At 38.2% G+C, this 27,215-nt stretch overlaps 1 protein-coding gene across 1 annotated transcript in view; it reads left to right on the plus strand.

Moving 5' to 3' along the window:
- Positions 1–1,072: 1,072 nt before the first annotated feature.
- LOC146323346 (partitioning defective 3 homolog B-like) overlaps positions 1,073–27,215 on the plus strand; it is a 311,888-nt gene continuing 285,745 nt past the window's right edge. The window contains exons 1-2 of the mRNA XM_084725533.1: positions 1,073–2,101; positions 20,283–20,384. Of these exons, the coding sequence (XP_084581659.1) occupies positions 1,985–2,101; positions 20,283–20,384 (219 nt within the window). The 5' untranslated portion in view covers positions 1,073–1,984. The remainder of the gene's footprint in view (positions 2,102–20,282; positions 20,385–27,215) is intronic.

A 27,215-nucleotide genomic window follows, 5' to 3' on the forward strand; every position in this document is an offset into this window, starting at 1 on the left:
TCTCAGAATAATAACTTAGTATTCTCAAAATATTGATTTAGCAAATTGAAATAATGAGAACTTTTTCAAAATCAGGACTAATGATACTAAAAAAAATAAAGATACTACAGAGAAGTCATTATTCTTAAGTACATTTCTCATAGTTTTGAGATGCTTAGTCATTATTTTGAGATCTTTTTTTTGTCATTGACATACTGATCATTCTTTTGAGTTAGTTATTATGTAAAGGATAATGTACAGAAAGCAAGTCGTTATTGTGAAATAAATCCTGACAGGATGATGAAAGACCCTAACACCAAATATTAATTTTAAAATGATTTTATGGCTTTATTTTACAATAGTGACCTGCTGACTGTACATGATCCTGCTTGTTAGATGGTAATGTACCAAAAAATATAAATACTTTGACACAAAATATTAATTTTAAAATGATTTTATTGTTCCTCCAGAGTCTATGATCAAAAATGTGTCCATAGCAACAAAGATGTTAGAAATTGTCTGCTGTACAGAAATAACAGACTTTAGAATACTGTAACTGACCAATCAGAATCAAGTATTTAACAAAACCATGTAATAATGTATATTGTCCCGCTTATTAGAATAATTTGATGATAAATATTAATTTCTAAATGATTTCATGGCTTTAAAACTGATTTTATTGCTCCACCTCAGTTTTTGATCAGGGCTGCGTCCATAGCAACGGTCTGTCCTTCCTAGCAACGGTCTGTTGGACATAGCAACTGTCTGAAATAACAGACCTTATTTTAAAATGCTCTAACAGACCAATAAAAATCGAGTATTTAACAAGCCCATGTAATAATTTGAGATGCTAACTCATTATTTTGAGATACTATCTTGTGATTTCGAGATACTAAGACACTGTTTTGATAAAATTTCTCATCTGGGTGAGAAACTTTATCAGACAATGATTTTGTTTCCCGTTTTGGTTGATCAGTAACTGTAGGATAACTTATAATGTGACTCCATGGACTGTACCTCTCTCTGCGGTCTTTCATCCGGCAGTAATTGCAGCACTTCCCCTTTAAGAAAGTGACAGTAACAAGCGGTGGAGGAGCTGGTCAGGAACTGGCCAGGAGCGGACGGCAGTGAAGGAATCTCAAAACTTTTCCAACACACACTCCCATGGTCCGTTAACTGCTCTCACTTCGCCTCCTGTTCGTCCACGAAAGTGAAAATAACGGCCCCGCTGTCCTGCCGTGTGTGTCGGTGATGAAGTGGATGCCACTGGGCGCTTGGAAGAAGGAAACTTGCGAGAGGAAAAACTTATGGAGTGATGCCCGAGCGACTGCATCCCTCCCTCCAAAGTTCAGCTAAGGTGGCTAACGTTAGTTAGCTAGCGCAGGCTGCTAACTCTGCTGTGAAAGTTTGGATAAACTATTGTTCATCCGTCATAACAAGTAGTGACAAATCACCTGATGTAGTGGAGGAGGGTGAACTGACGGCTTTCATCCCGGGCTTGTTGTCTTAGCCGCTCCAGGTTACAGTATCAAGCTAATCAGGAGCTAGCTGACAGACAGCTAGCCTCTGTCAAGTGAAGTTCCCCAGAGTTAGCTTAGCTAGATTAGTTAAAGCTAACTCCCAGAGAGAAATGACAATGCAATCATTTCTCGTTTACTCCATCATGAAAACACTGCGGTGTTTTTAACGTTTCTGGAAACTGAAGTTTATACATGAACCGACTGAAGTAGCATCGACTCTTACTGGATGTTACTTGAGGAGATGTGAGGTGATGAGGGAGGAGATCTGTTGACTCTGATGAAGCTGCGTGACTTTTGAAGAAGTTGGTTTGAGTGATGTGAGTGTTTTTCAGCATTTGATCCCAAACCACGACCTATCAGCCCCGCAGTTTTGTTCATTTTGGTCACATCTCTGCCTCTTAATCGAAACTTTCTGGTGGATATCCTGCATTATCATCACCATTGTTCATCATCACTGCGTCTTGGATGAAGTGGAGAGTGCTATAATGAAGGTGACGGTGACATTTGGGCAGACAGGTGTGGTGGTGCCCTGCAAGGAGGGGTGGACTGTGAGGGACCTCATCCAGCAAGCCACGCAGAGATACAGAAAACTCCTGGAACAGGTATCACTCACACAAATACAACATGTTTTCTCATATAATTATCCATCAAATAGTTCTATTTTGGAGATCTAAACAGACCTTAAAGGGATAGTTCATCCAAAAATGAAAATTCAGTCATTATCTACTCACCCTCATGCTGACTGAAGGTCGGGTTTAGTTATTTTAGTTCACAAAACACAGCTGGAGTTTCACAGGAAAACAGTGTTGCGGAATCTCCCAAACAATGTAAGTGAATGGTGACCAGTTTTCAAACATAAAAACAACAGCAGAAAACATAAAATGCCTCCATGCTGGTAATCCGTTGTAATCCAAGTCTCTCAAAGCCACCATCAGGTGGTCAGAAACATGGCATCTTTGCTTTGTGTCTGCCAGACGTGTAAAACCATATGATAATAGATTTGCCAAAACAACTTTATACATTCATGTTTTTTTTTTTTTTTCAGCTCCACAAAGAGTTATTAATACAGCTTTAAGCATTCTGAGTGCAGGACTATTACTTTTGATTAAATTTATGCAGTAACAGTGATGAAAAATGACTAAATTTGCAGTAATCACTGTAATTAAGCACAGTTCTGAGTTGTTTGTACTTTATTTATGTGTTATCATTTCATGCTGCTTCATACTTTTACCCCACTACATTTTAGAAGGAAATACTGTTCATTTTACTTCACTACATTTATTAGGTGCCTGTAGTTATTTTTCATATGAAGATTTTAAAAACCTATAGAGAGTAATGCTCTAACCTAGAACTGTGTTTTGGTAAAGGTGCTGCATCCAGTCAAAGATGGTACACAGATATATGATACGACATGATGAATCAGATAGAGTGAGACAGATATATTGGTTGGTCAATATTATTGGCCCGATATTGGCCTGTAACGACTACATTGTAATATATTGGTGTAGGCGTGTATGTTGTCTGATATGCACAACATGAGGACTTTTTTTTCTACAGAACATAATGGAGAAAGTTTTCATTCATAGATTTTTACAGGCAGCATTTAGGAACTATTTTTGATCCTTTCTTTCTAAGTATGGTTATAATTATTAAGAAGAATGAAGAATACAGGCTGATATGTCAATATTATATTTTTTACTCTGTTTTATTGGTATTGGCCCCAAAAAACTAGTATTGTTAGGGCTCTTTAGTGACTTGTTAATGTGTAATTCCAGAATAACTGCCTTGAGGACAATATAGTAGTTAATGAGTTACTAGAGAACAGACTAATTACTTTCTGCATGAGTCGCTCCTCATTAACTCTGATACCAGAGTGGCACAGACTCATGAACACACTGAGTAGTTACTTAGTTCAGACGAACTCAGTATGTTCAACTAATAATGAAGTAATTAGTAATTAATGAGTTGTTACTAGTTTGTGCCACTCAGCCTCTGGTTCATTGATAATCAGGAGCAACTCGTGTAGAAAGTGGTCAGTGTGTCGATTCACAGATATTTAGGAACTAATCATTACCTAATGATTTATTAATACATTATCTCCCAGTCAGTTATCTGTTAAATTATCATTATCTACTCTGTAGCCCTCAGATCACATTAATCAAGAATTACTGATTAATGATTCATTAATTAGGCTATTAAGGTGTTCTGATTCATCCCTCACTTGGTTTTTAGTAGCTATGACATATTAATATACAGCAGTCATTCCCAAACACTGGGTCAGGACCCACAGGTGGGTCACAGGAGATTTTATGTGGGTCCTCAAATAAATAAAAGACTATGAAAAAATTATGCAAACGTAAGATTTATATCTGCAGTACAGCTTTTGTAATTTAGTTTAGTTATACACTGAGCATGACCACTGAATTCTACCCAGAATTAACTGATAAGGCTTATTGTGACTTGGGTCGCAGTGATTTGTGATTTTTAAGAAGTGGGTCCCCTGGAAAGAAGTTTGGGAAACACTGATATGCAATATTGTAAGGTGTTACCCAAACAATTATTCACTCAAACAAAGACTAGTAACGATCATTTTGAAGAATGTGCAGCAAAGGATATGCAAAACTATCATGCTGGTGGGGTATTTGAATGTTATATATTTTTTTTGTTTTCCCCAAAGATGTTGGTTTTTGAATCGAGGCAGACATGACACAGACATGCAGAAGAGGTACTGCTTGTCATGTTTTGTAGTTGGTACCAGCTTACTATGAATGGAAACACTTAACAGTTTTTGATGCTTGCTATTCAAAAAAAGTTGTATGATTTTGAAGTAACCCTCTACTGATACTGTGGCAGGTACATCAAATGTACTCACCTCATACATCACCTGCAAGGTACATGATGGAAATCATTCACTTTCATCGATACCAAATACTCCATCTCGCTCAAGAGCATGAAGAAAAGCATGAAAAAATGTAATTTTAACTCTTTCTGAGTCTTATTTGACCTTTGAGCCACCAGTTAGCTACATTATTCATTGCCAGAAGTAGTTTTGTAATAATGTCTTAAGATTTTTATGAACTCCTGGAAGACTTAGAATAGAGGCAAGATAACTTTTTATGAAACAGCACTTTCATAAGATTTGAGGTTTCCCCTGAAGTCATAAAAGAATAATCAAAAGCTCTGTCATTTTTACACCATGAAAGCGCCATACGATTTTCACATCCCAAAGTCTTGGGAAATTAGACAAAGCCATGGAGGTCCAGTTCTCCATAATTGCTGTATAAAAAATTAAAAGCATATCTGATATGAATTGTGATGGTGCAGACAGGAGCAGCCACAAGTCGTTTCCACTTTAGTTGTGAGTGTAAAATGCAAATGACTCCCTCTGGTGATTCCTTTATGACTGCTGTTGATTCCGCGCGCTGCTCTCGGGGCAGGAACCCCGTGACCCCCATCAGACGACCACATCTTCTCAGTGACTCGCTTCATATTGGCTCCATTATTCAAAGAGCACACCAGTCGTGCAGATAGACAGCCTCAGTTGTGATGGAGGGGGAAGCTGTTGAATCTGCGCGTGTTTGTGTTTATGTGAGACGGGCAGAACTTGGAGATGCAGTCATTTATTCCACCCTCCTCATTTTCTCGCCCTCTCTACCTTTTCTGCCTCTTAATCTGCTTTCATCTACCTGTACATTGGCCCTCCCCCTCCGTGTGTTTTCCCCGCTTCGTCTTATTTATCATCCTTTTCTTCTCACAAGTGCATCGCCTCCTCACTTTCCACGTTGCTCTCCACATAACTAGAAACCCTTGCTTCCCTTTGATTTGAACTTTTCTTCCTCTTTGAACACTTCCTCCTTCGCCTCTTGTTCTCCTTTCATGAGATAACTCTGTTCCACCTAGAAGTAGAGATCAGTAGCCTACATTTTAAATTTATTTAAGTCTCTAAACTAACAGCATCTGACAGTAGGGCTGAATTATCAATCAAATTGTTTATCTAAATTGCAACATGGCCTACTGAAAATTTCAAACTGCAGGAGGGAAGTATTAGTTTAAGACTAAATGTGTGTCATGATATCATTTTAAATATTATTTTATTTAAGTATTGTCATACAGAAGTGATGTCCTGGCCTACACATCATATTCTACAGACTTAAGATGGAAAAATGATCATTCCTTCTAGTATCGCAGTTGCAGCATCTGTCAAAACAATTGCAATTGGATATTTTTTCAAAGTTGTTCAGCTCTTATAGGCAGGAGCAGTATATACTGCCTTAGTTAAAGTTGTGTCATTTTAAGTGCTCAAACTAACCAACTATTCTGATATTGGATAAATCATTTTGAGCATCTTTTTAAGATAAAAAAGCCTCAACATTCTCTGATTTGAACATCTTAACAAGCATCTACTTGGTTGTGGACAAAACAAGACCTTTTAGGAGGTCATTTGGGGCTTAAGGGAACACTGATCACTGAGCATTTTCTGACATTTTATTGACCAATTAATCAAAAAAATAATCAACAACTCAATTGACGGTCACAATAATTGCTAGTTGCAGCCAGAATAAACTGATGATATTGCAACTCTTTTGCATTTTCTAACATTTGTGTAAACGGTGTCTAATCTTTAAGCCTCTGGGTTTGTGTTTCCATCAGTAGCTGTTGACTGATAACTGAAGGCCTGCGTTTTCACACCAGACGTTTCGGTGTGTTGCAGCAGGAAAAGAACAGGTGAAACTGATAACATTACAAACAACTGCATTCCATTTCGGTGAGGTTGTTCCAGGGACCTACTGTTGTGCACACTGGCTCACTGGGACATGTGATGGAACTGAGCCATCCTTGATCAAATTTTGTTTGTGCTAATCAGCTTGGCCAGCTAGCTATCACTCGGAAAATGGAAACTAGTTGTGATACCACAAGATGTTGGCCTACTTTTTGTTCACTTTGTTTCATCACCTGCTGAGACATCGACAGCATCTGCACACTCAGTAGTGTGTCTGTTCACATTATCAGGAGGGGATCTGTCCAGGATCTCTTTCATGAGTCCAGTTCTGCTGATGACACGTGATCAGACTGTAACCTCCTCACTCCGTATGTTACCTTGTGATCTGAGTGATGACACAGAATACAGAGACACAGAGTTACACAGACGGTGCTCAAATAACAGACGGGACTAAGCAACTGTTAATAAGCAAAAATGTCAACCCCCAAGCTGGTTAACTGCCTTTAGAACTGAAGTGATTTTACAAAGATTTTTAATACCCCCATGGATATTACACCAGGCAAACAGCCTGCACTGACATCATCAGTCGGAACCAAAATTTCACGCACCATGGATAACATCAGGGGATAACTTTAGGAGACGATGTAGGGGTGGGCAGTCTGATGATTTCAGATTGAGATAGTGATCTAAGACTTCCACTTTTAATGCTTGAGGTAGGCTTTTTAATTTTAATTATAACTCTTCAAATCCACATTTAAACAAAACTCTTGATTTTAAGACCATGATTCGATTAGACTTTTTTTTTGCACTGACCGTTACACCATTGTTTTTTTGTTTTTCTCGAATAATTGTTCTAAAGATAGTCTTTGTGGTGTTAAATATGATATGAAGCTATTTATTTATTTCTCATGGACAGTGCATATTAATAAATATTATTGTAGATATACCAAAACTAACCAAAAGGCTAGTTTTCGTCTGTAGTCCCTGGCCAGATGTGAAGTTGGCTACCTGAAATCAATATAAAAATTGAGAATTATGCTTTGTCTTGTTGTTCTTTTTCTTCAGACATGGTGGTTGGAGAGAAAAAAAATACTGTGAGAATCTCAGATCCTGCCTTAAAATTCTGTTATTGAGTTTGAAACCTCATTTGGATCTGTGTTATATGAACAAACCCAGAAAGTGTTGAAGCAAACTACTCTGTGCTGATTGGACTGATTACTTCTTGTGGGTCTCTCATGGGTGATGTGTTGTAAACAATGCAGTTGAGTTGTGCGTGATTAAAAAGTGTTATTTTATGATGATGTTACCTTTTGGCTTCCGTTTACAACTTCAGATTAAATCTTTTAGTCACCATTTTGAAACCTGTGTAATATCTTTAATGCAATACTGTGTTTTGATGGAGAAATTTATAGGGTGTGTTAAGTTACAGGTTAGTATGCTTTTACTGCAGAAAATTCTATTTCTTCTTCTTTTGGTATTTCTGGTTTTAACTTACTAAGTACTTAAGACAAAACAAACACCAAGGAGATATACATTGATTTTTTTTTTTTTTTTTTTTTTGGCTGGGGGTGGAATTTAAAAATGAAAAACAGAAGGTTAATGCACACTGTGTTGTGGTGGTACAGTTCATCTCTGGACTAACAGGAGAGCAGCAACATGTCAGGTGTTATTAATGTTGACTGAGAGACGGAGTGAGTGCTCCAGGTGTGTTTTCCTGCAGCCGCGGTGTGTTTAATGATGCACCTCCCTGCTCCATCGATTAGGCCTCCAAGTGTTTTAAATACTTAGTTTCCTGTATGAGTGAATGAAGCGCCTTGTTAAGTAGATGCACACTGTGTGTTTTGGCCTTCTCTCCTACAGCTCTTCTTCTTCTGTTTTCTTTTCTCTCTTCCTACTCTCTCCCACACCTTTGTCAGCACTTTAAAATCTCCCTTTGTAATTTCTGTTTTTACTTCTCCTTTCGCTGTAATTCTTCCCACTTTCTGATAGTTTTGGCGTCTGTCTCTTCTCCTTTTTTGTTGTTTGATGTTTTAAATATTCTCCCGTTGTTTGTTTTCACTTCTGTCAAACTCCCCTTTCACCTCCTTCGACTGCCTCCTCCTGAACGTCTTTCTCCTCCCCCTCTCGTCCCTCCTCTCTGGGATGGGGTATGCGAATTCTCCTTAATTGCTTCATCTCATCCCTTCTTCTTTCTTTGTGTTTGTTTTTGTGTATTTTCTTGCTCTCTTTCCATCACTCAGTCATTTCCCTGCAACACTAATCTGTTGTAGCTGTGTAATTATGGCTGTTAATGTGCTCCAGGATTAGAAAGCCAGGATATGTGTGTGTTGTGGAGCAGTCCAGTCCCTAATCCTCCCTCCCAGTGCTCGGCAAATCACGTTTTTAAATTGTCACATAGACAGCTCGCTTTCTGTCTGTCTCTCTCCCGGTTCCCCTACCCCCATTTCCTTCACCCTTCTCAGAAAGTATGCCACTTGTGTTAAAAACATTTTTTAATCATCTGTGTTGCCGCATGCATCCACTGTAGCTAACTGACTCTTATCAGCTGCTTTGTTGGAGTTCCCACAGCGGTGCTTAAGAGGAGCTAACGCTCAGAATAGGCTTTAAAGCTACTTTTTAGTGACGGGATCCATCAGGTTTAGTCTTAAGTTTGGGATTTGTTTTCTGTTTTAGCTGCATTGATTTTAAGTTTTAGTTTTGCATTGATTGCAGCCTGATTACAATTTTTTATACTCCTTTGTGTTCCCCGTATGGTTTCGTCAAAGAATAGAAGGGATAAATAGATAAATGGACTTTTAAAGTCCATAATAGTAAGTAAAAAAAAAAGAGGCACAAAATCATGATCAACGACATTAAATAACGGCTTTTTTTGTTGCTAAGGAAAATTTGAATTTGAAAATGTTGTTAACTGTTAATGTTAACTGTTAAAACTTTAAATATATAATTAAATACTTAAGTTTACATGTCAAATTAAAGTAAATAAAACCTAATTGAAATGCACTGATTAAACACTTAAGTAACAGTTACAGCAACATAGACTTCAGTTGGTTTTCATATTCACTGAACTGAGGCATCATAATTTTAGATTTGGTCCAGTAGGTCCCAGTCATGTAGGAACTGGCACGCAACCCTTGGTGTGGTTGACAATTGATTTTCTCTTCATTCATTAAAACACATTTTATTTAAAATGTCTGCTTTGTTAACACAACTTGTTGATAATATCAGTAGATACATTATTATTTGTAAAACAGTAGGTATAGACGGAGCACAACTATAGAAAGAAATGGAATATGATTTGGTTTAATATAGCAGTCTTGATATTTGGTCCATGCAGCCACACAGAGGGGTTTGGGACACCCGTGTAAAACGGACACCCGTGTAAAACACAGTTTGCCAAGCTGAAGGTTGGAACTGTACTTTTGAATTTCTAAGTGTCTTGCCAGATAAGTCAGTTAGCAGCCTGTCACTCAGCAAGAGTTTTATTATCAGGTTAATTGCTTTCACCTCACTCAGTACATCAGGGAACTAAGTACACCATGATCTGTAATTATTTGTTATAAAACCAGGAAACAAAATCAGCTTGCTGACAGCTATAATATGGAGCTATCACTCTTGATGGATGAACATGGAGGCAAATTAGGAATTGTGTCATGGGAAAAGGAGAAAGTGGTATCAAAGAATAAATTAAACAATAATATACAAGGTTCTTGTAGAGATGTAAGGGGTGAATAAACCTTTAGAAGTAATCAGAGCAAAGATGATGAATGCAAAAAGGGAGACAGCTGGTGTAGCAGGGTGAGGAGGACATGTGGCCAAAGAAAGAGGAGGGAGGGAGGAGAGTGGAGGTTGTTTTTTTTTTAAGGGGAGTTGTCAGGAAGTTATCAGCTTGTTGACAGACTTCTTAATTACCTTTGGACAAACAGAGAAGTGTGTGCTTGTGTGTTTATGGATGCATGTCTATGTGGTTTCAGTTTTAACTGCTGTAGGGCGGCAAGTAATGATTATTTTCATTCGATGAATCTGTTGATTATTTTCCTGATTAATCAATTATTGGTTGTTGGTCCATAAATTGTCCAAAAATGGTGAAAGCTGTAGATCACATTGTTTTGCAAAATCCAAGATGACATCCTCAGATGTCTTGTTTTATACACAACCACAAAATATTTAATTTACTGTCCTAAAGGAACTAGAAAATATTCACTTTTAAGAGGCTGTAGTCAGAGAATTTTGACTTTTTTCGTTTAGAAGAATTACTCAAACTGATCAATTCTCAAAGTAGTTGGTGATGAATTTATTGCAGCTCTAGTCTGCTGTATTTTGTGTCACGTTAACTTTGACAATCAGTTTCAGTCTGCTGCAGGGCTGCAACTAACAATTATTCTCATTGTTGATGAATCTGTCGATTATTTTCTCGATTAATCAGTTAGTTGTTTGGTTCATAAAGTGTCTGAAAGTGGTGAAAAATGTTGATCAGGTTGTTTCTCAGAATCCAAGATGATGTCTTCAAATGTCTTGTTTTGTCCACATCACAAAGATATTCAGTTTACTGACATAAATAAACTAGAAATTATTTGAATTTAAGAAGCTGTGTGTAGTATTTATTTGTTTTCAGTGAAATGTGGTTTGAATTTCCATTATATATGCATGATATCTTTTTGGTATTAGTCTGCATCTATACTATACTATACTGGTGCGACATCTTTTTGTGTGTGTGGTCCAACTCTGCCAGAAGTGTGGAAACAAACTGTGAAACTTGTTGCTTTTGTAAGCTGACGGTGTGTGTACACGTGTGTATGCTTACTCTTGCACTATACTGTAAGGTGGATGTGTATGAAAGGGTTCCTGCCTATGTGGGTGTGTGCTGTACTTTCATTAGCCCGGGCAAGGAATGCTGATGAGGTGTGGCCAAACAAGCTGATAGAAATGGCAAAACATCCTGGCCCTGTGCCAGAGCAAAGGCAGTTATATCTGAGAGGGAGGGAGGGGAAGGGAGGGGAAGGGAGGAGACACGTGCCACTGTCTCTGCAGACAAACCGCAGGAATGTGTTGATCCAAGCCTGACACCTATCCTGTTCTGTTCTGTTTTATTTCCCAGGTTATGTAGGGTGCGATGGCACACATGCTTTTCCAAATTAGCCTAATAAGCTTGCCAGTTAGACTATTAATATAATATAATAATATGATGATTGTCCTGTCAGGATGATCTGCTCACCAGACAGTGAGAAAGTTAAAAAAATCTCATTTATGAGTTCTGACCAGTAGTTATGATGTTAATGAAGTCTGAACCATGAATATACACTTAACTTTGCCTCATTAGATAAGTGAAGAGTCGCTTTTTGCACAGATTAAATTTGGAATGATGAAATGTTAACGTGGTGAGTAATGGTTACCATGGCATTTCCACTGGCAATTTTCCTGCTTTGCTTTTCACAGAAGACTAGCTTTGTTACTGCCTGGTCACGAGGTGGGTCAAGGGACCAGCTTTCACTATTTTTCTACAGAAATTACCTGCAGCATCAGTACCTGCCTCTACGAAATAATATTTTGTCACAATAATACTTTACATTATTGGCAGAACTGACCTGTTTGATGACACTGTGATGATTCCAGACCTCTCACCTTCGGTTTAAGACTTAAATATGTTGGAATTTTTTTCTGGTGGAATTGATGTGAGCTGTTGCAGACTCAACCTGTTGCAGAGGTTGCCAAGTATTGGAGATATCAGGCGTAGAGATTCCTGTCTTCTCCCAAATATAATGGGACTAACTGGAACTCCCATTTGAAAAACTCAGTATCTCTTTCAAGAAATCATGACCCGGTTACTCAAGATTAAATGATTAAACGTTGCTGCCCTTGCTTGTCAGCTCCAGAAATATTAGTCTGTTAAACTATTAATCAATATTTTGTTCAGTCTGAAAAGTTAAAGCATTTAGTGAGTTGTTATGTTTTGCAGGATAATTTGCAGTATTCGGATCACATGGCGCAAAGTAGCGCTCATTTCAGCAGCTTTTAAAACACGGCATGCCAGTTTGATTAACAGCTTCAAACTGTCTTAACATACAGTATTTTTTGGACAATATTTAACATTACCAGTTAATAATTTGTACACAATTTTAACTCCCTTCCGAATGCTTTCTTACTATTAGAGTAGTCAACTAATCTAAATTAAAATTTGCGTTTAATCGGCAGGGAATCCCTATTTCTGGTAGATTCTCCCATAGAAAGAAAGTAGTTCTTACATGAACCTGCTCATAACAAGGTCTATGGATTCTCTTGAGTAAACAGGCATGAGTTCTTGAAAGAGACATTGAATTTTTCAATTTTTTTTGGTGCTTTGAGAACCACAAGCCAAGTGCCATCTAGTTCCATTTAATAGCACTACAGTTTAGCTGAAAAATGTGTATTAGTGACTTTGCGTGAACTGTCCCTTTAAAGTAAATCCTGGATCACTGTTTTACAGTGTAACCAAGTCCACTTCTTTGCCCTGTGTCCAGTTTTGGAAACAGCATGCATACCAAACTCTTGTGTCAACTGAACTGAGTAGAAAGGCTTTTACTGTTCAGAGATAAAGGATGGGGGAGGGAGAGGTGGGGGGTTAAACACATACCTGAAAACACTGATTAATCTACATGGTGTTTAAACTCTGGTGGGATTTCACCACAACCTAATAGAATAATTTCTAGATCATGTCATGAGAGTCAAGTACCTAAAATTACCCAATATTATCTGTAATAGTATCAAGCAAAACACTGTATTTAGTGCTAATCCCCTTGATTTTCAGATTAGATCAGTGTGTTTACAACTCTTATCTCTAGTCCTACAATATCTAAGTGCCCCTCCAGGTTTTTTAAACTGGCAGACTGTGAGGCACAGGGTTTCTGCAGTTCACAAAAAAATATGTAACACATTAGCCATGCACTCCCCCCTGAATATCAGATTAGATCACTGCGCTCACAGCGATTATCTCTCCACCTCTGTATTTATCGTCATCTTAGCTGTATGGCTGCCTACTGTAAAAAGAGATCAAAAAGAGTTTTTGACCTAAAACCACAGCAGTTTTCCTTGTGCAATTAAAACCTATAATTTGATAGTGATTCCTGTGTCCTGGCTCACATCTGCTGTGGTCAGTTTAAATACAGAAAGTTAATGTGTTTTTCCACTGCGTTTGCAGTTCAGTTTGTGCAGCTACACTAGGGATGTTCCAGTAGTACTGTATTCTAGTGCCTGCTAGTGTTGCAGCGAAAAAAAAGAAAAAAAAAAACTTAATTAGGCCTTCTCTAAAATTTGGTATCTCAATCATCATGCACAAAATCAGTTTAATAAACCAGAAAACAAAGAGTTCATTTTAATTTGTTTTAGAGTTTCAGATTAGTCAAAACAAACTATATTTTCCTCTTGCAGTGCAATTTGAACTAAGGATTTTTTAAAACCACTGGCACAATCACAGTAATAATCTGAGCAACAATTATTTCCAGTGTTCATTTATGTCGACTGTGTGGATGGATAAATGAATGTCCAGCAAAAGGCTTCACACACAGCATGAGAGCAAATAGGAATTTAACGAGAGTCCAAATTTAGCATTCTGCCATTCAGTGTTCAGATATTAAAAAAGAGGTAGCAGAATTCACTCTCTAATGAAACTGATGAGAAAATGTATTAGCAGATTCACTATTAGAAGCAGGGATGAGCGTCCCTAGAAATCACAATGGTCAGTAATTATCCTTCAGCAGCAAAGTAAGGTTTGCAGAATAAAAACATCCTTGCTGTTATAACACTGGATTTTCCCTGGATGTTTTTGAGACAAAGGCTGCAAAGGCTGGAGAACATGCATGACATGCCCAGTGTATGGAATTTGTTTAAAGGGGTAGTTCACCCAAAAATGAAAATTCAGACATTATTTCCTCACCCTCAAGCCGACTGAAGGCTGAGTTTAGTTTTGTAGTCCACAAAACACTGCTGGAGTTTCACAGGAAAACAGCATGACAAGATGCCTCCATACTGCTTGTCTGGTGTAATCCAAGTCTCTTAAAGGCCCAACATACCAAGTTGACTTGAAAGACATCATTTACACCATGTTTTAGTCTAAACCTTCACTGTGGATCCTTAGCTTGGAGCCACATTCACGTGAACACCGTCTGAACTGTGTGTGTGTGGTGTGATAGTGTACACACACAAGTGGACAGAGCTTTAGGAGACTTGGAATACACCGATGAGCAGTATGGATGTACTTTGTTATATTTTTGCCAGAATCTTCTGTCTCTGTTTTTGGATAAAAGACAAGTCAAGAATGATGAAGGAAAATAACTTTCCAATGTGACCAGTGAACAGGTACCAACAAGTGGGTACAAAATGCTCAATTTTAATTAAAACTAAAACTAAAAATCATAATATGTAAAAGTAGAAGCACTAAAATCTAATAAAAAGAGGTGTGTATTATTTGTCCTGTGTAGTAGGCAGAATAATGTTGGGTATTGATTTGGAGTTATTGGCTCACAAGCTGTTGAAAAAAAAACAACCAAACTCTAATTAATTAATAACTTTCGCTAATATAGTAAAGTCAGCACACAGGCATAAAGGCATAAAAATTAAAAGCCTTTGTATTTTGTTGCAGTTTTCAACAAAATTGGCAGTTAAAAATACAAAAGTGTCCCACTTCTGAGTTAGATAGAGTGGGAAAACCCTTTTTACCATTTTGAACTTCCTGATCTTGTCTTCGTCTGTCTCTCTGTTCTCTGTTGTGCACCAGGTGTTAAATGTTGGAGCTCTTTCAGTCCCATAGAACTCAGGAACATCAAATCTCTTAACTCGTTCTCCAAATCCTGCTTGGAAAGTGCTTATGTGCTTTTATGTGTGTTGGTCTGTGTTGTGCATTCTCTCTGTGATGTTGTATGGTATGTTTTCTTAATGTTTTTCGTTGTATGGTTATGTCATTGTTTTGCTAATTGTGCTTATGTGTTGTTGTTGTGATGCTTTACTCTGTGCTTATGTGCTCCTGTATTTACATGCTGTCAATCAGCTTTTATCTGTGCTTATTTGCTGTTTTATGTTACTTTTAATGTTATTTTTTTTTTTATTTTATTTTACTTTTCTCCATACCATCTACCTGCCAGGGTCTGTGGATGAAAAAAATAGCCTGTATGGTTAAATCTGGCATAGTGGGTGATCATATTCATTAATGTGCATTGTCCCTTCTTAAATAAAATAAACATTAATGTAAAAGAAAGCGAGTGATAAAATGGCATCACTTTAATGGCTAATCCATCACTTTAAAGGATAATTGCGGCAGCAGTGTTGCGTATTCCATGTCTGAAAAGGGCTCATAATAACGTGAAATGGAGAAATGAAATCACCATTGCTTTTATGATCACATGACATCACATAACCAAGTTTTTGCTCGATAATTGACTAATGTGGTTAGTAATAATAATAATAGATTTTTGTCAGCTGACTTTTGCAGCACTAATGCAGCAGCTTTGCAAAACATAGAAGAAAAGAAAAAAGATTAACGACAGCCCAAAGAAAATATTATACTGCACAGATTACTAACCACGCTAAGCGAGCAACCTGCCTGACGGCCCCACATCCCCAGGGCCCCTGAAAGCTCCGTGTTTACGATGTGTCAAATAGCCTGTTGTAATTTGATGAATTGCTAATTTGTTCGGGACCATGCACTTTGAGAGCACAATATTAACTGAAATGAAAAGTGCAATGTGTAGTCGGCTGTGTGAACTATACCGCGGGTCAGCAGGGGCCCCCTAGGGCCTTGATGTGGTTGATGACGAGAGTGGGCTTTGTCAACATAAAAGACTTAATTGAATACAAGCTGTACTGTAATATTTTACTGTAAGCAAGCCAAAGAAATAGCACAAGTTATTAACCATTAAGAATGTAAAACATGTTAGAGTTTGTCTTTTTGTGGGCTAGTCACTAAAGTCACTTGTGCAGTGACTCACTGTGTGTGTGGTGATGGACTGAGGACTAAATGTGCAAAGCAGAGGGCAGAAAAGATAGAAAATATTTCACATGACACTTTGACACTGAAAATTCCCCTGGTAATCATGAAAATATTCACATATGCTCTCCCAGAGTTAATACGCCCTCAAACCCTGATTGATAGTGCTCTAGGAAGATAAACGCCGTGCAAAACGGAAAATAAAACAGTGTAAACACAATGTTTGAAAATCTCTCTCTCTCTCATGCATCTGGCCTGGGTGTTGGCCAAGTCAGAGTTACAATAGAATCATACAATGAATTCCAGCAGGAGGGGAGGGAGGGAGGGAGGAACAGGGAGAGACGATTTAACGGTACAAACAGCCTCAGTGTCTGAGTCTTGTGTAACAGTGATGGTTGGTTTTGTGACATCGTAGAAAGACATTTGTGTTTTTTTGTGGTTTGGACCCAGGCCATATTGAAAGTGAGAGAAATGGTTTATCTTAAGTAAGAAAACACAACCGTGTTGGTTAGTTACATGTACATATCAGCTGGTACCAGGTGGCAGTGAAGAATGACGAAACTCGAGATCAAACCTGATCTGTAGTTTTTTTTTTTTTTCGCGTAACACATAAATAACAGGGTGGCTACAGGTCGTAAAATATCTTAAATTTACATTTACTAATAAAGGCCTGAAACAGTATCAAATGTCTTAAATTCTGCTTGGGAATGTCTTAAATATTTATTTATTGAATACCAGTGAGTTGAATTCAAATGGTTCTGTTATCTTGATAAAGTCTTAAAGGTCTTTGCCAATAAATTTCAGGGCTCAACAATAAGGACTGTCCACTTTTCCAAGACAAGTAAAATGTCAGGCAAGTAAATCTAGCAACTCACTTGCCTGTGAAAGTGGTAAAAAATAATTAAGCTTATTAAATTGAATATCCTGGGTTTCGGACTGAAAGAACAAGACATTTCAAGACATCACCGTGGACTTGGGATGGACACTTTTTACTATTTTCTAATATTTTATAGACATCGTGGCTTTAGAGTTAACATAATGGTTAACCTAAGTTTATGTTGTTGTTTGAAATCTGCTAATAGATAAAAATGTTTGTACAACAGCAAGTAAAAATCAACTTTGGGCAAGTAGATATCTGACCAACTTTATTAACGTTGAACCCTTAAGATATTCTGTTTGTAAGCCAGAGAGGGAGCACATGTGGGGCTTGTCTGTAAAATAATTGGCTGTTCATGTGTCACTCATAGCACGCTCCGTTATCATGGGATCATCAAAATCAGTTGTTTTGTGCTTTCATTGCGGTTTGCATTCAAAACATTTAAATTAAACTATACATAATGACTCTATTGCTGATAGCTGTTGGTATCATTTTATCGCCCAGGTGTATAACTGATAGTGTAACATATGTATGTGCTCAAAAGAGTATGCCATATATTTTCACATTTGATGTTTAGTATTATTGCAAAATTGTCCTTAAATTGAATTAAACAGTGTCATTAAAAGTCTAAGAAGTTAAAGTAAAGTAAAGTAGTTACATTTAACTACCTGATACATGTAGACACCCATATCTCAGTTTTTTTTTTTTTTTAAACTATGGAAAAGTTTTGTCATCAACAACACTTTTGTACTCCTTACTGCTAGTTATACCACACTAAGTGCACTTTAAAATGTTATTTGTGTTAAATGCTGCTTTTAGTCTTATTTTTGATCCCACATTCAAACAGCTTCAAACTTTTGGACCAGGTTAGTGAAAATAAAATCTTCTCAGCCCTTCTCATCCAAAACCGATGCTGCTTTGTCATTTCCGGACGTCTCATACGAATATGCACAGTGTACCTTTTAGTGGCTGTATGGGATGCTGCCAGAGCACATGGTTAACATTGTGAAGTGGTTGCAGTTTGGGCAGATTTAGGCACAAAAACTGCTTGGTTAGGTTTAGGAGTCATATTTTGGAGTTGCATGATGCATGTAATGCAATGTACTTTTAAACTTTTAATATCTTTTTGGTTTCACAGGAAACATGAACCCCGGTCTCTTGTGATTGTTTGAGCCATCCATCCACCTCACGTTTTACCCTTTTTCTATGTCCAAAGCCTGCTGTATCTCACACTGTAAAGCTGCTAAAGAGTACCTTCCTTGTGCATCTGTTTGAGTTGCCAAGGGGTGTGACAGAACATCAGTATTTGATGACTTTGGAATGAGAATGTACTGAAATTAATGATAGGCCTATTTCATCTGTTGGTGTGTTGATTTCTATGTAAAACAGGTGAGAAAGGAAGATGTGTGTCTAACCAGATCTCATGTATAAAACAATTTTACACTCTGAAATGATTCAAAAAGTGCTTTGCTGCAGAGCCGTGTATACTGCAGGAACTGATATTGACAGTATATCCAGGGACACAGAGCACCTTGCTCTCTCTTACCGTCTCCCTGATGGGAGTTTTTGAGAAGCATTGACAAGCCCCTGACCCTGAAAGAGTGATTTAATGGAGCAGCATCTTGCAACATTTTGAGTCATACCTTTCCTTGGGCTGTTCGCGATTTTTGTATGTGCGCGTGTGCTTGTGTGCGCAGATGTGTGGTGTTGTCTCAATATGTTGTTCAACAACCAGCTCTGTGTAGTCAGCTGTCCAGTGCAGTGTCGATGCCATTAATCACAGAGCCAACACGGCGGAGAGCGGCAGCGAGGAGGGAGAGAGAAAGGGCTGGGCTGGAGTTGTAATCTGTACAAGGCACCTAGGGGAAAGATGTGGAAGATGTAAGGAGGAAAGAAACAAAGAAGAGGGCATAAATGTGAGGAGTGGGGAGGGGGTGCTGCACAGAGAGAGGCAACCTTTATACAGTAAATGAGGAGCAGAGGGGAGGAGTTGGTGACCAGTAGTAGGAGGTCTTTTGCTATGAGCATTCACCATATTTTATCTTAAAGGTCCACTGTGTAAGATTTACAGGGACCTATCTGCAAAATATATCAGAAATGGAATAAAACATTGATAAGTATGTTTTCATTAGTGTATAATCACATTCGTTTATTCGTTCTTTACATCTACGGAGGGTGTGGGTCCTCTGTCATTGAGGCCATCATGTTGCACCACCATGTTTCTACAGTGGCCCAGAACAGACAAATCAATACTGCTTCTAAATCAGTCATTTTGCATTTTTTGTGGGTTTCATGGCCACTGTAGCTGTGTTCCTGCAAAGTAAAAAATGTCTGGATGGAGGTGTTTCTTTCCTCTCCTCTGTGTTTTATTTCTGGGGTCGGAGCAGACGCTGAGCAGAGCAGAGAGAAAGAGACAGGTGAAGGTGAAGTAGATGGCATTATCTCGCTGAGCTGCTGCAGCTCGCATGCATGTGATGTCTACACAGACAGTGTTGCTGCACTGTCTTTCTACATTGAGTTTGCAGAAGATATATAAGGAGAAGAAAACACTTGTAACCGCAAAGCAGTGTGAATTTTCACTTTTTTTTACTGTTTCGCTGAAGAAATGCTGAATCTGTAGATGAAGTAATAGCTGGGGAAACACTGCTGTGGGTTCTCTTACACACTTGACAGGAGAGGTGAGGTGTATGCCATCTCCAAGCTAATCACTAAATATCAAATACACCACTATATGTGGGTGAACAAAAATATTAAAACCAACCAAAACAATTTAAAAACGGCCTTTCTTTATTTTGTGTTTTTGATCAACCCTCCCTGCTTTGCACCCCACCCTACCACCATATCTTGTTTTAGTAGGAGATACACTGCTTTAATGAAGTAACATGCTTCACTGTTTTGTTGACTGAGTTGTTGACTGAGAGTTTCTGGGCTTGTGCTCGTCTGAACAATGTCTGTATTCCTGATGGACAAAATGCTGCACATTCTTGATTATTTTTATCAAATTACAATGAATGTTTTGCTGCACTGTAAGTCATTAGTAGTTAAATTTTACTATTGAGGCCCCTGTACTTGTGGTTTGATTTGATGAGATGTGATAAATGGTCCTCACACCTGCAGCCACCATTTACAGGAATCAGATGTACATAAACAATAGTAGAAGTAAAATGATTAGAATAGGTGTCAGGTTTATTCACATATTACATTTGTTCACGTTGGTTGTGACCTGTGTTCCAGGAAGGAGATTTCCTTGTCCGGACTCACCATGTTGAATACTGTGACGGGGGGATTCTGGACCCAGATGACATACTCAGTGATCTGGTAGAAGACAAAGACAAGGTAAGAACCTCTTGGGCTAGAATTCAGTGTTTTGCGTTTGCTGCTTTTAATCTGATTAAGTAGTTAAAGTGATTGGTGAGGCAGTTTTGCTTCATTTAATTTCACTTCCTTTAATATGAAAGCACGGTCATGTGAGCTGTTTGCATTCAGTGGTTTTATGTGACCACAAACAGCCATCTGACATTTATCTTCTTAATTAATATCCGTGAAGTGAAACTAACACGTGTGAGGTTAAGGTTTAATAGCCTTTAATTAAAATGGCCTGTTTCCTGGATGACCAGTACACAGATGTGCATGTGACTCGACAAATATCTGACCAGGCAGTCCACAAAGGAGGGGAACGAGTGCCGGGCAGATCACTATTTAATTCAACCATCTTTATCCCTACAATCCTAAGGATACCTCTCAGATAATGCATATAATCCTTTTGATTTATACCCATTAATTAGTCACATAACCGTGTGTATGTGCTTGTGCTAAAACTTAAGCGGGTATCTGTGCCTTGTGTGTTGCGTGTGTGTTCACACTTGAGAGTATTGAGCTGCAGTGGCCTATAAGCCACTCCTTTGGATAGAATATTGCCTCACAAGCAAAATTCAAAGGGAAAAGGTTTTAACTTGCCTTCAGCGTTAGGCAGTGTCATTAGCAATTCACTTTTGGAGACTTTGCAAACTTAATCCATATATTCCCCGTTTTTCTTATTTTTCCCCTGAGGAATGTGTCATTTTTCATTTTCCCCTTTGGAAAGTATAATTTTTTTTCATACCATCCCAAAGACTGCGGCATTATGAGAATGTGATGAATGCCCCAGATTAAGAGCTTTTTGAACCATGACTTTGGACCTTAAATGAATCTCAAACCTTCTCTTTGGTGGCTCTGCACATTAAAACAGTGTCAACATGTTTTAATGAGTCTGTGTCCTGTAGTGAGCTGAATTTTTCATTTAGGTCACAGTTTTAAAAAAATGCTGAAGAACCTACTGGCTAGAAAATGTAATGTACAGTATATTTTCCTGTCCTCGGCTCATACTGTATGCCTTTAAGGATGTATAAATACTGCAGGATGTGTTGGAGATTCTCTGAACTAATTAAGAACAAAGTTGCATAAGTTGGCAGTTTCTCTCGGGGCCCTAAGAACCTTTGAAAAGTACTGAAGTCATTTCTTTCTCTCTAAACACGACTGGCGCCTCTGTTCATGCCAAAATCATTCTGCTGGTTCAAGTCTTGTTTTTTAGATCTTGTGACCAAAATAATTTTGTTAGGGTGACTCTGGCTAAATGGAAAATGTCTATAATCTTGACAAGGTAAAACATGATGCTGAAATAATATTCCCACATGACATTTTTAGAAATATTTGTAGCCTAGATTGTTCTTTCTGCTGGATGAGTTTTCTTGATTAACACCATCAGGGGGGTCGGTGTTGCATGTCACAGCTAAGCTGCAACCCAGGGGCCGTATGACTCCTCTGTGACAGCAGCAATATAGAGTCAGGAGACCAGGAAGTGACCTAGGGGATTACTATTATGAGAGTCTGTTGCCATGGTTTCATGACTCAAAGAGCAGCATGCACTGGTCCTGCTTAGTGTTAGAAACCAACTTTTTCTTCCACCAAAGTAGCGGGTGGATTTTAACTTTTACCAACCACTTATATTTTTTACCACTGTACACCATTGTAGTTTAACATATATCACATTTTAAGTCTTCTATTCAGGGACTGTGACTTTTCAGTGATGTAACTGGAAAATTGGGCATGCGGGTTGTCAAAAAAAGAAATCATAAGATTGTGATGTTCATGCTATCTTTGGCAATGGCAGCTCTGTCTGTCGTCCTGTCTGTTAGACAGCAGGCGAGCGAGCTACAGGCCGGTGATCTGACTTTGGCAGTAATGGATTGCATCTAACAATAGCATGTAAGGTCTATACAAAAAAGTAACTGTATTTCATTACAGTTTTAGAGAACTTTGACAATTTTGGTGACTGGGATGGTGTGTGAGTAAAAATATAAACCCCAGAATAATTTTTTGACAGTCAACTTTTAGTGTAAATAACACATAACAAAGTACATTTAAAAGCACAGAGTTTACTGCACAACAGCGCTACTGTTACTCTTATCAAATAAGTCTATAAAGACTGTCCCCTTGTGGTGTGACTGGAACAGAAATGGTTAAAAACAGAAATTACTCAGGAATTACTTTGCTGATATGAATCATTTTGTTCAGTTCAGATTTAAAGTCAGGCCTTTGTAAACTAAGTGCATCACTGTTTAAATGCACTTCTGTATCATCCGCAACATGGCCTGAAGCTCAGTGCTGATTGTCTGCTTGGGCCGTGATGATAACTGCATAACCCTGATACCGCGGTCATGGGATGCCTTCTTAAAGGAGTTAGACTACTCTTATGACAGTCCAGTAAAACCTAATTATATGTGCAGCCGTGGTAGACCGCCGTCCCATGGGATTACTTCTTTTTCACTGCAGTAAGAAAAAAAAAACATACTAATTGTGACTTTCTTCAGTTCAGTAGTTTGTTCGGTCTGCAGTGGTTTCTGTGGCATTTGCTGCCTTTTAATATTTCTTTAACAGAAAGTAACAGAGCTTACAACAGCACCCTCAGTGACCAGTAGGGGAACTTCACTGCTAAAAGCAATGATTTGATCAGTGACCATGGTGACTGAAGTCATTTCACTTTAAAAATTCACAGAGGATGCATTGAGTTAGTCATTTCATGTCAGAAAAGCTACCTCACACTGGCTAGAAGTAACATGATTAGATAAGTGCTGGATCATTTGAATAGTAGGTTGAGAGCTGAAGCTGGTTTAGCAGGTTTCTGTATCATGGACAGATAAGTGACTGTAAGTGTGTGTGTATGTGTGTTGTTTCAGCTCTGTCTTAAACTCTCTCTCCTTATATTCACTCAAAAGGAATAGTAATTCTTTTTATTAATATGCTTTGAATGCAGTGAAGCTGCACAAAATACATTTGCAGCGCAGAAACCAAATATAAAAGCACACGCATACCACAAAATACACTTTTCAATACTGGGATCAAATAAAGTGCCACACACTAATTCCCCAAACACACATATGGCGAGAGACATAGACACACACAGAAATAACTCGCGCAGAATGATACCCAGCAATACACACTTCTGAGCACCAGAGATTGCATATGAAATGAAAGTGTGAAATATTCATTGGATTCTGAAGCGAGGCTCTCATAGTATTACTGAGCTGAGATTAATAAATGGCTCATAATCCCAGATGAGTGTTTTACTGTAGGCAGACTCAGACTGCCTGGCTTTAGGTTTATAACCACAAAGAAAGCAGAGAAGATTTTTGAGGTCTGTTGAAGACAGAGGTCAAAAATACAGCTTCAAAAATCCATGGCTGAAATATACCCAAGTGATGCGTTTGAGAGAGAGAGGGCTTGAATTTATGAAGTTTTGAGGTGATACATATGAAGCAGCTGTGAGGAAATGTGGGTGTGTGTTCTTTAAATTGATGTATGCAGCTGTGTGTGTCTGTATACTGTCTGTCTGTCTTGCATAGACATAAAAATGCTGTAGTTTGTAACAGTATAATGCCAACAATGGTAACACTCGTTCCAAACTGCTGAAGTGATGTACCTGCAAATAAAGGCACAGCAACACATCATACAACAAGAAGAGAGATATTTTGGAAAGCACATTTTAAGTACATTCATCAGTTCAGTTCATTATACTCAATATGAATGACTTGTGAACAATATTGCCAAAGCATTGAGGACACAATAAAAAGGGTAGTACAGTTCATTTCAATAATGATATTAGAGAAACGTAAAGATAAAACATAAACATAAAGATCAAGAAATGGCATAAAACTAGTTAATGCATGCTCTGTGTGTATGTGTTTTCCTTATGTATATTAGGCTTAAGATATATTTGTCACAGTTCAGTGATGTTTTAGTTGTGTCCCTCAAGTTGTGGCATGCAGTCACATATTGTGCAGCTAAATGTGCTGCACGTCTCTCTCAAACTGTAGTAGAAAGTTTAGCTTTTCATTGTCATCTACGTCTCTGAAGTTAAGGATTTGTAAATCAAATTTTGAAGTATTCAGCTCTGATGCTTTTGTATTTGTCACGTTTTAAGAGGAAGCACATCTCTATCTCTGCTTTACCTGCCGAGCAGGAACCACACTCTTTCATTTGTTGGCAGGCAGACTTCTGGCGTTGCCCTGTCTGACTCACCTTGTCCTCTGCTTCCACACACACTCTATGCAGGAGCCACTCGATGACGACTGCAGGACATTTTTCAGGATTAGTGAAAAAGAAAAATGTCTCTGTGCCTGTTTGGGAGTATTTTGGGTTTAGTCCCGATGATAAAAGTGAGCCAGCCAACACGGGCAATGGTGTCTGAACATCATCTCCATTCAGCTCACTGCTGTGTTGGTATATGCCGTGGCAACAAGTGTCATCTGGTCCTCCAGCAGCTTTCTGTGGAAGAAGGGTGCTTGCTTTTTATCTATTCATTTCTTTTTTTTTTGTTATGAGCCAAAAATACTTAAACCCAGCAAGTAGAGCTGCACAATCCACTCTTTTTCATCTGATTCTGAATTACTGATGCTATACTGAAACCACTGCTCTTTTAGTCTTGATGATGATGACGATGATGATGGTGATGATGGTGATGATGCACATCCAGTCAGAATGTCATTTGAAAAGCTTGTTTAGTTTGTGTAATGTAACTTTTGTAGTGACGTCCTTCAACCACTGAGTAGCGCTGTTGTATTGAGGCTTGTTGCATTCACACAGCAGATAGGCTGAGTGACGGCCCACATTTGCATAGTTTCCCATGATGCATTGCAGAGAGTTTAAGTTCTTTCTTTTCTCTCTCATCAGTAAAACAATATACACATTTTAAATGCTTTACAAAATGTGAACTGCAGATATAAAATGTTAAGTTTGCAGAATTTGTTTTATAGTCTTTTATTTATTTGGGGACTCTGATAAAATCTCAAATGACCCACCTGTGGGTCCCGACCCAGTCTTTGGAAATGACTGGGCTTGCCTACACGCAACAAGAACCTTTTTTTTCTTTTTTTCTTAAACAGAAAAGCCATCATAACTGAATACCTCGGTGAAATATCAGGAAGGTATGAAGGTATGAAAAAAAATGGTCTGCCCCAGCCTGCTCTAGATGGTTATTTAAACTGAGTTAGAAAATCAGAAATTTTATTCAGTAGCGGGACCCTCAATATCACCACTTCTACCTCAAAGAAAATGATACAACTACAGCAGGTGGAAAATAATGTGGGGAACATATTTTTATGTGTGTGGTGTGCAAGTTTACCTTTGGACCACCACTCTCTCCCCCACCTCCTTTCTCCATTACCCTAATGTCTCCCTTGCATGTTGTTTTTCAAGCCCACTCACAGCTTTCTGCCAAAGAAAATGAAAAGTAAGCAGGAAGTATGGATTCCCATCAGCAGTTTCTGTGTTGCTGGATGTGTAATTCCTAATGTATTTTCCCCGTCTTGTAGGTATTGCAGAAACAGCCTTACAGAGACCAGGGTTTGTTTAAAAGGTTAGCTGGTAATGGAGAGAGAGGGGAGAAACACTGCTGCCTTGTATGATATTGATGTTTGCTGTGGGACATTAATAACACACACTCTTGATCAAATAGGGTACAACCAGACACACTCACACAGCGTGCGTCTCTTTTCACGCATCAGTGTTAAACATAAATATTCTTTTTCAAGCACGCACACACATGATCACAGCAAGCATCCATTTACAGTACCTGTCTCTTTTTTTCCACTAATACACACAACCCATTCTATGAGTCTATTAGTATGCACCGTGTGCATCTGTGTGTTCATATGTCGTACAGTGGAAACCTCTGATCACATCTGTCTGGGTTAAATCATCACTAAAAGCAGATCATTATAATAGTTTTTTCTCTTTTTATTTTTCATGCAGATTACCATCTAACTGACATTTGTATATTTTATACATGAATTTAAAGTAATAACACGCACAGCTTTGCTATTTATTGACTTTTACTGACTGGTTGATAATACAGTAGGCATACAGCTGTTTCAGACCCTTTTCAAATTACTGTATAAATTACTGTACTGTACTGTGTGTAATTGAAATACGCTACAATACAGTCCAGCACTGTATATATATAGTGCAGTAGTGCAGTTTGTCATAAACTTTGAGGTGAATACGTTTTTTTATTCAGTGGAAATTATGATTCATGATTTCAGTTTGTGCAATGCCAGCTGGAAACACTGCAAGGCAAAATTTCATGGGAGTAAAGAAAAAAAGAATTACTGTAGTTTTTAATGTTTTTTCCATATGTAATCATGTATAAATTTACTCAAAAGGAGCACTGTTTACAGACTTCATTACTATAAGTGAATTATTTAAAGGAGAAATATGTAACAATTTCGTGTTCAAAAATAACTACTGCAGTCCAAATAGTGAGTTGGAACCATAGACCTTGTATTAGATAGGTTGAAATCCTATTTAATGTACAGTCTCTGGTTGAAGCGAGTTGTTTCCCTCTCTGCCCCTTCCTCTCCAGACACGAGGAAAGTCAGGCAGATGTGTGCAACATCGTGAATTGACAATAACAAGCGATAATAAGTCCTCCACTGTAAGTTGAACAACTGTTTATAACTGACTGTTGTCTGTCAATGTAAAGTTGAGTCCCGTTATCCTGAAAACAAAAGCCAACTGCTCTGCACTACTCCTTCCTAAAGATTATTGATGATTTCTTATGACTCATAAACAGACACTTGCTCTTTCGGCAAGCACCAGGCATTAATCTGAACTCTAATTAACATGAAATGG

The sequence above is a fragment of the Lutjanus erythropterus genome, chromosome 8 (genome assembly GCF_056507025.1).
Source record: "Lutjanus erythropterus isolate fLutEry1 chromosome 8, fLutEry1.hap2, whole genome shotgun sequence".
Taxonomy (NCBI): Eukaryota; Metazoa; Chordata; class Actinopteri; order Lutjaniformes; family Lutjanidae; genus Lutjanus; species Lutjanus erythropterus.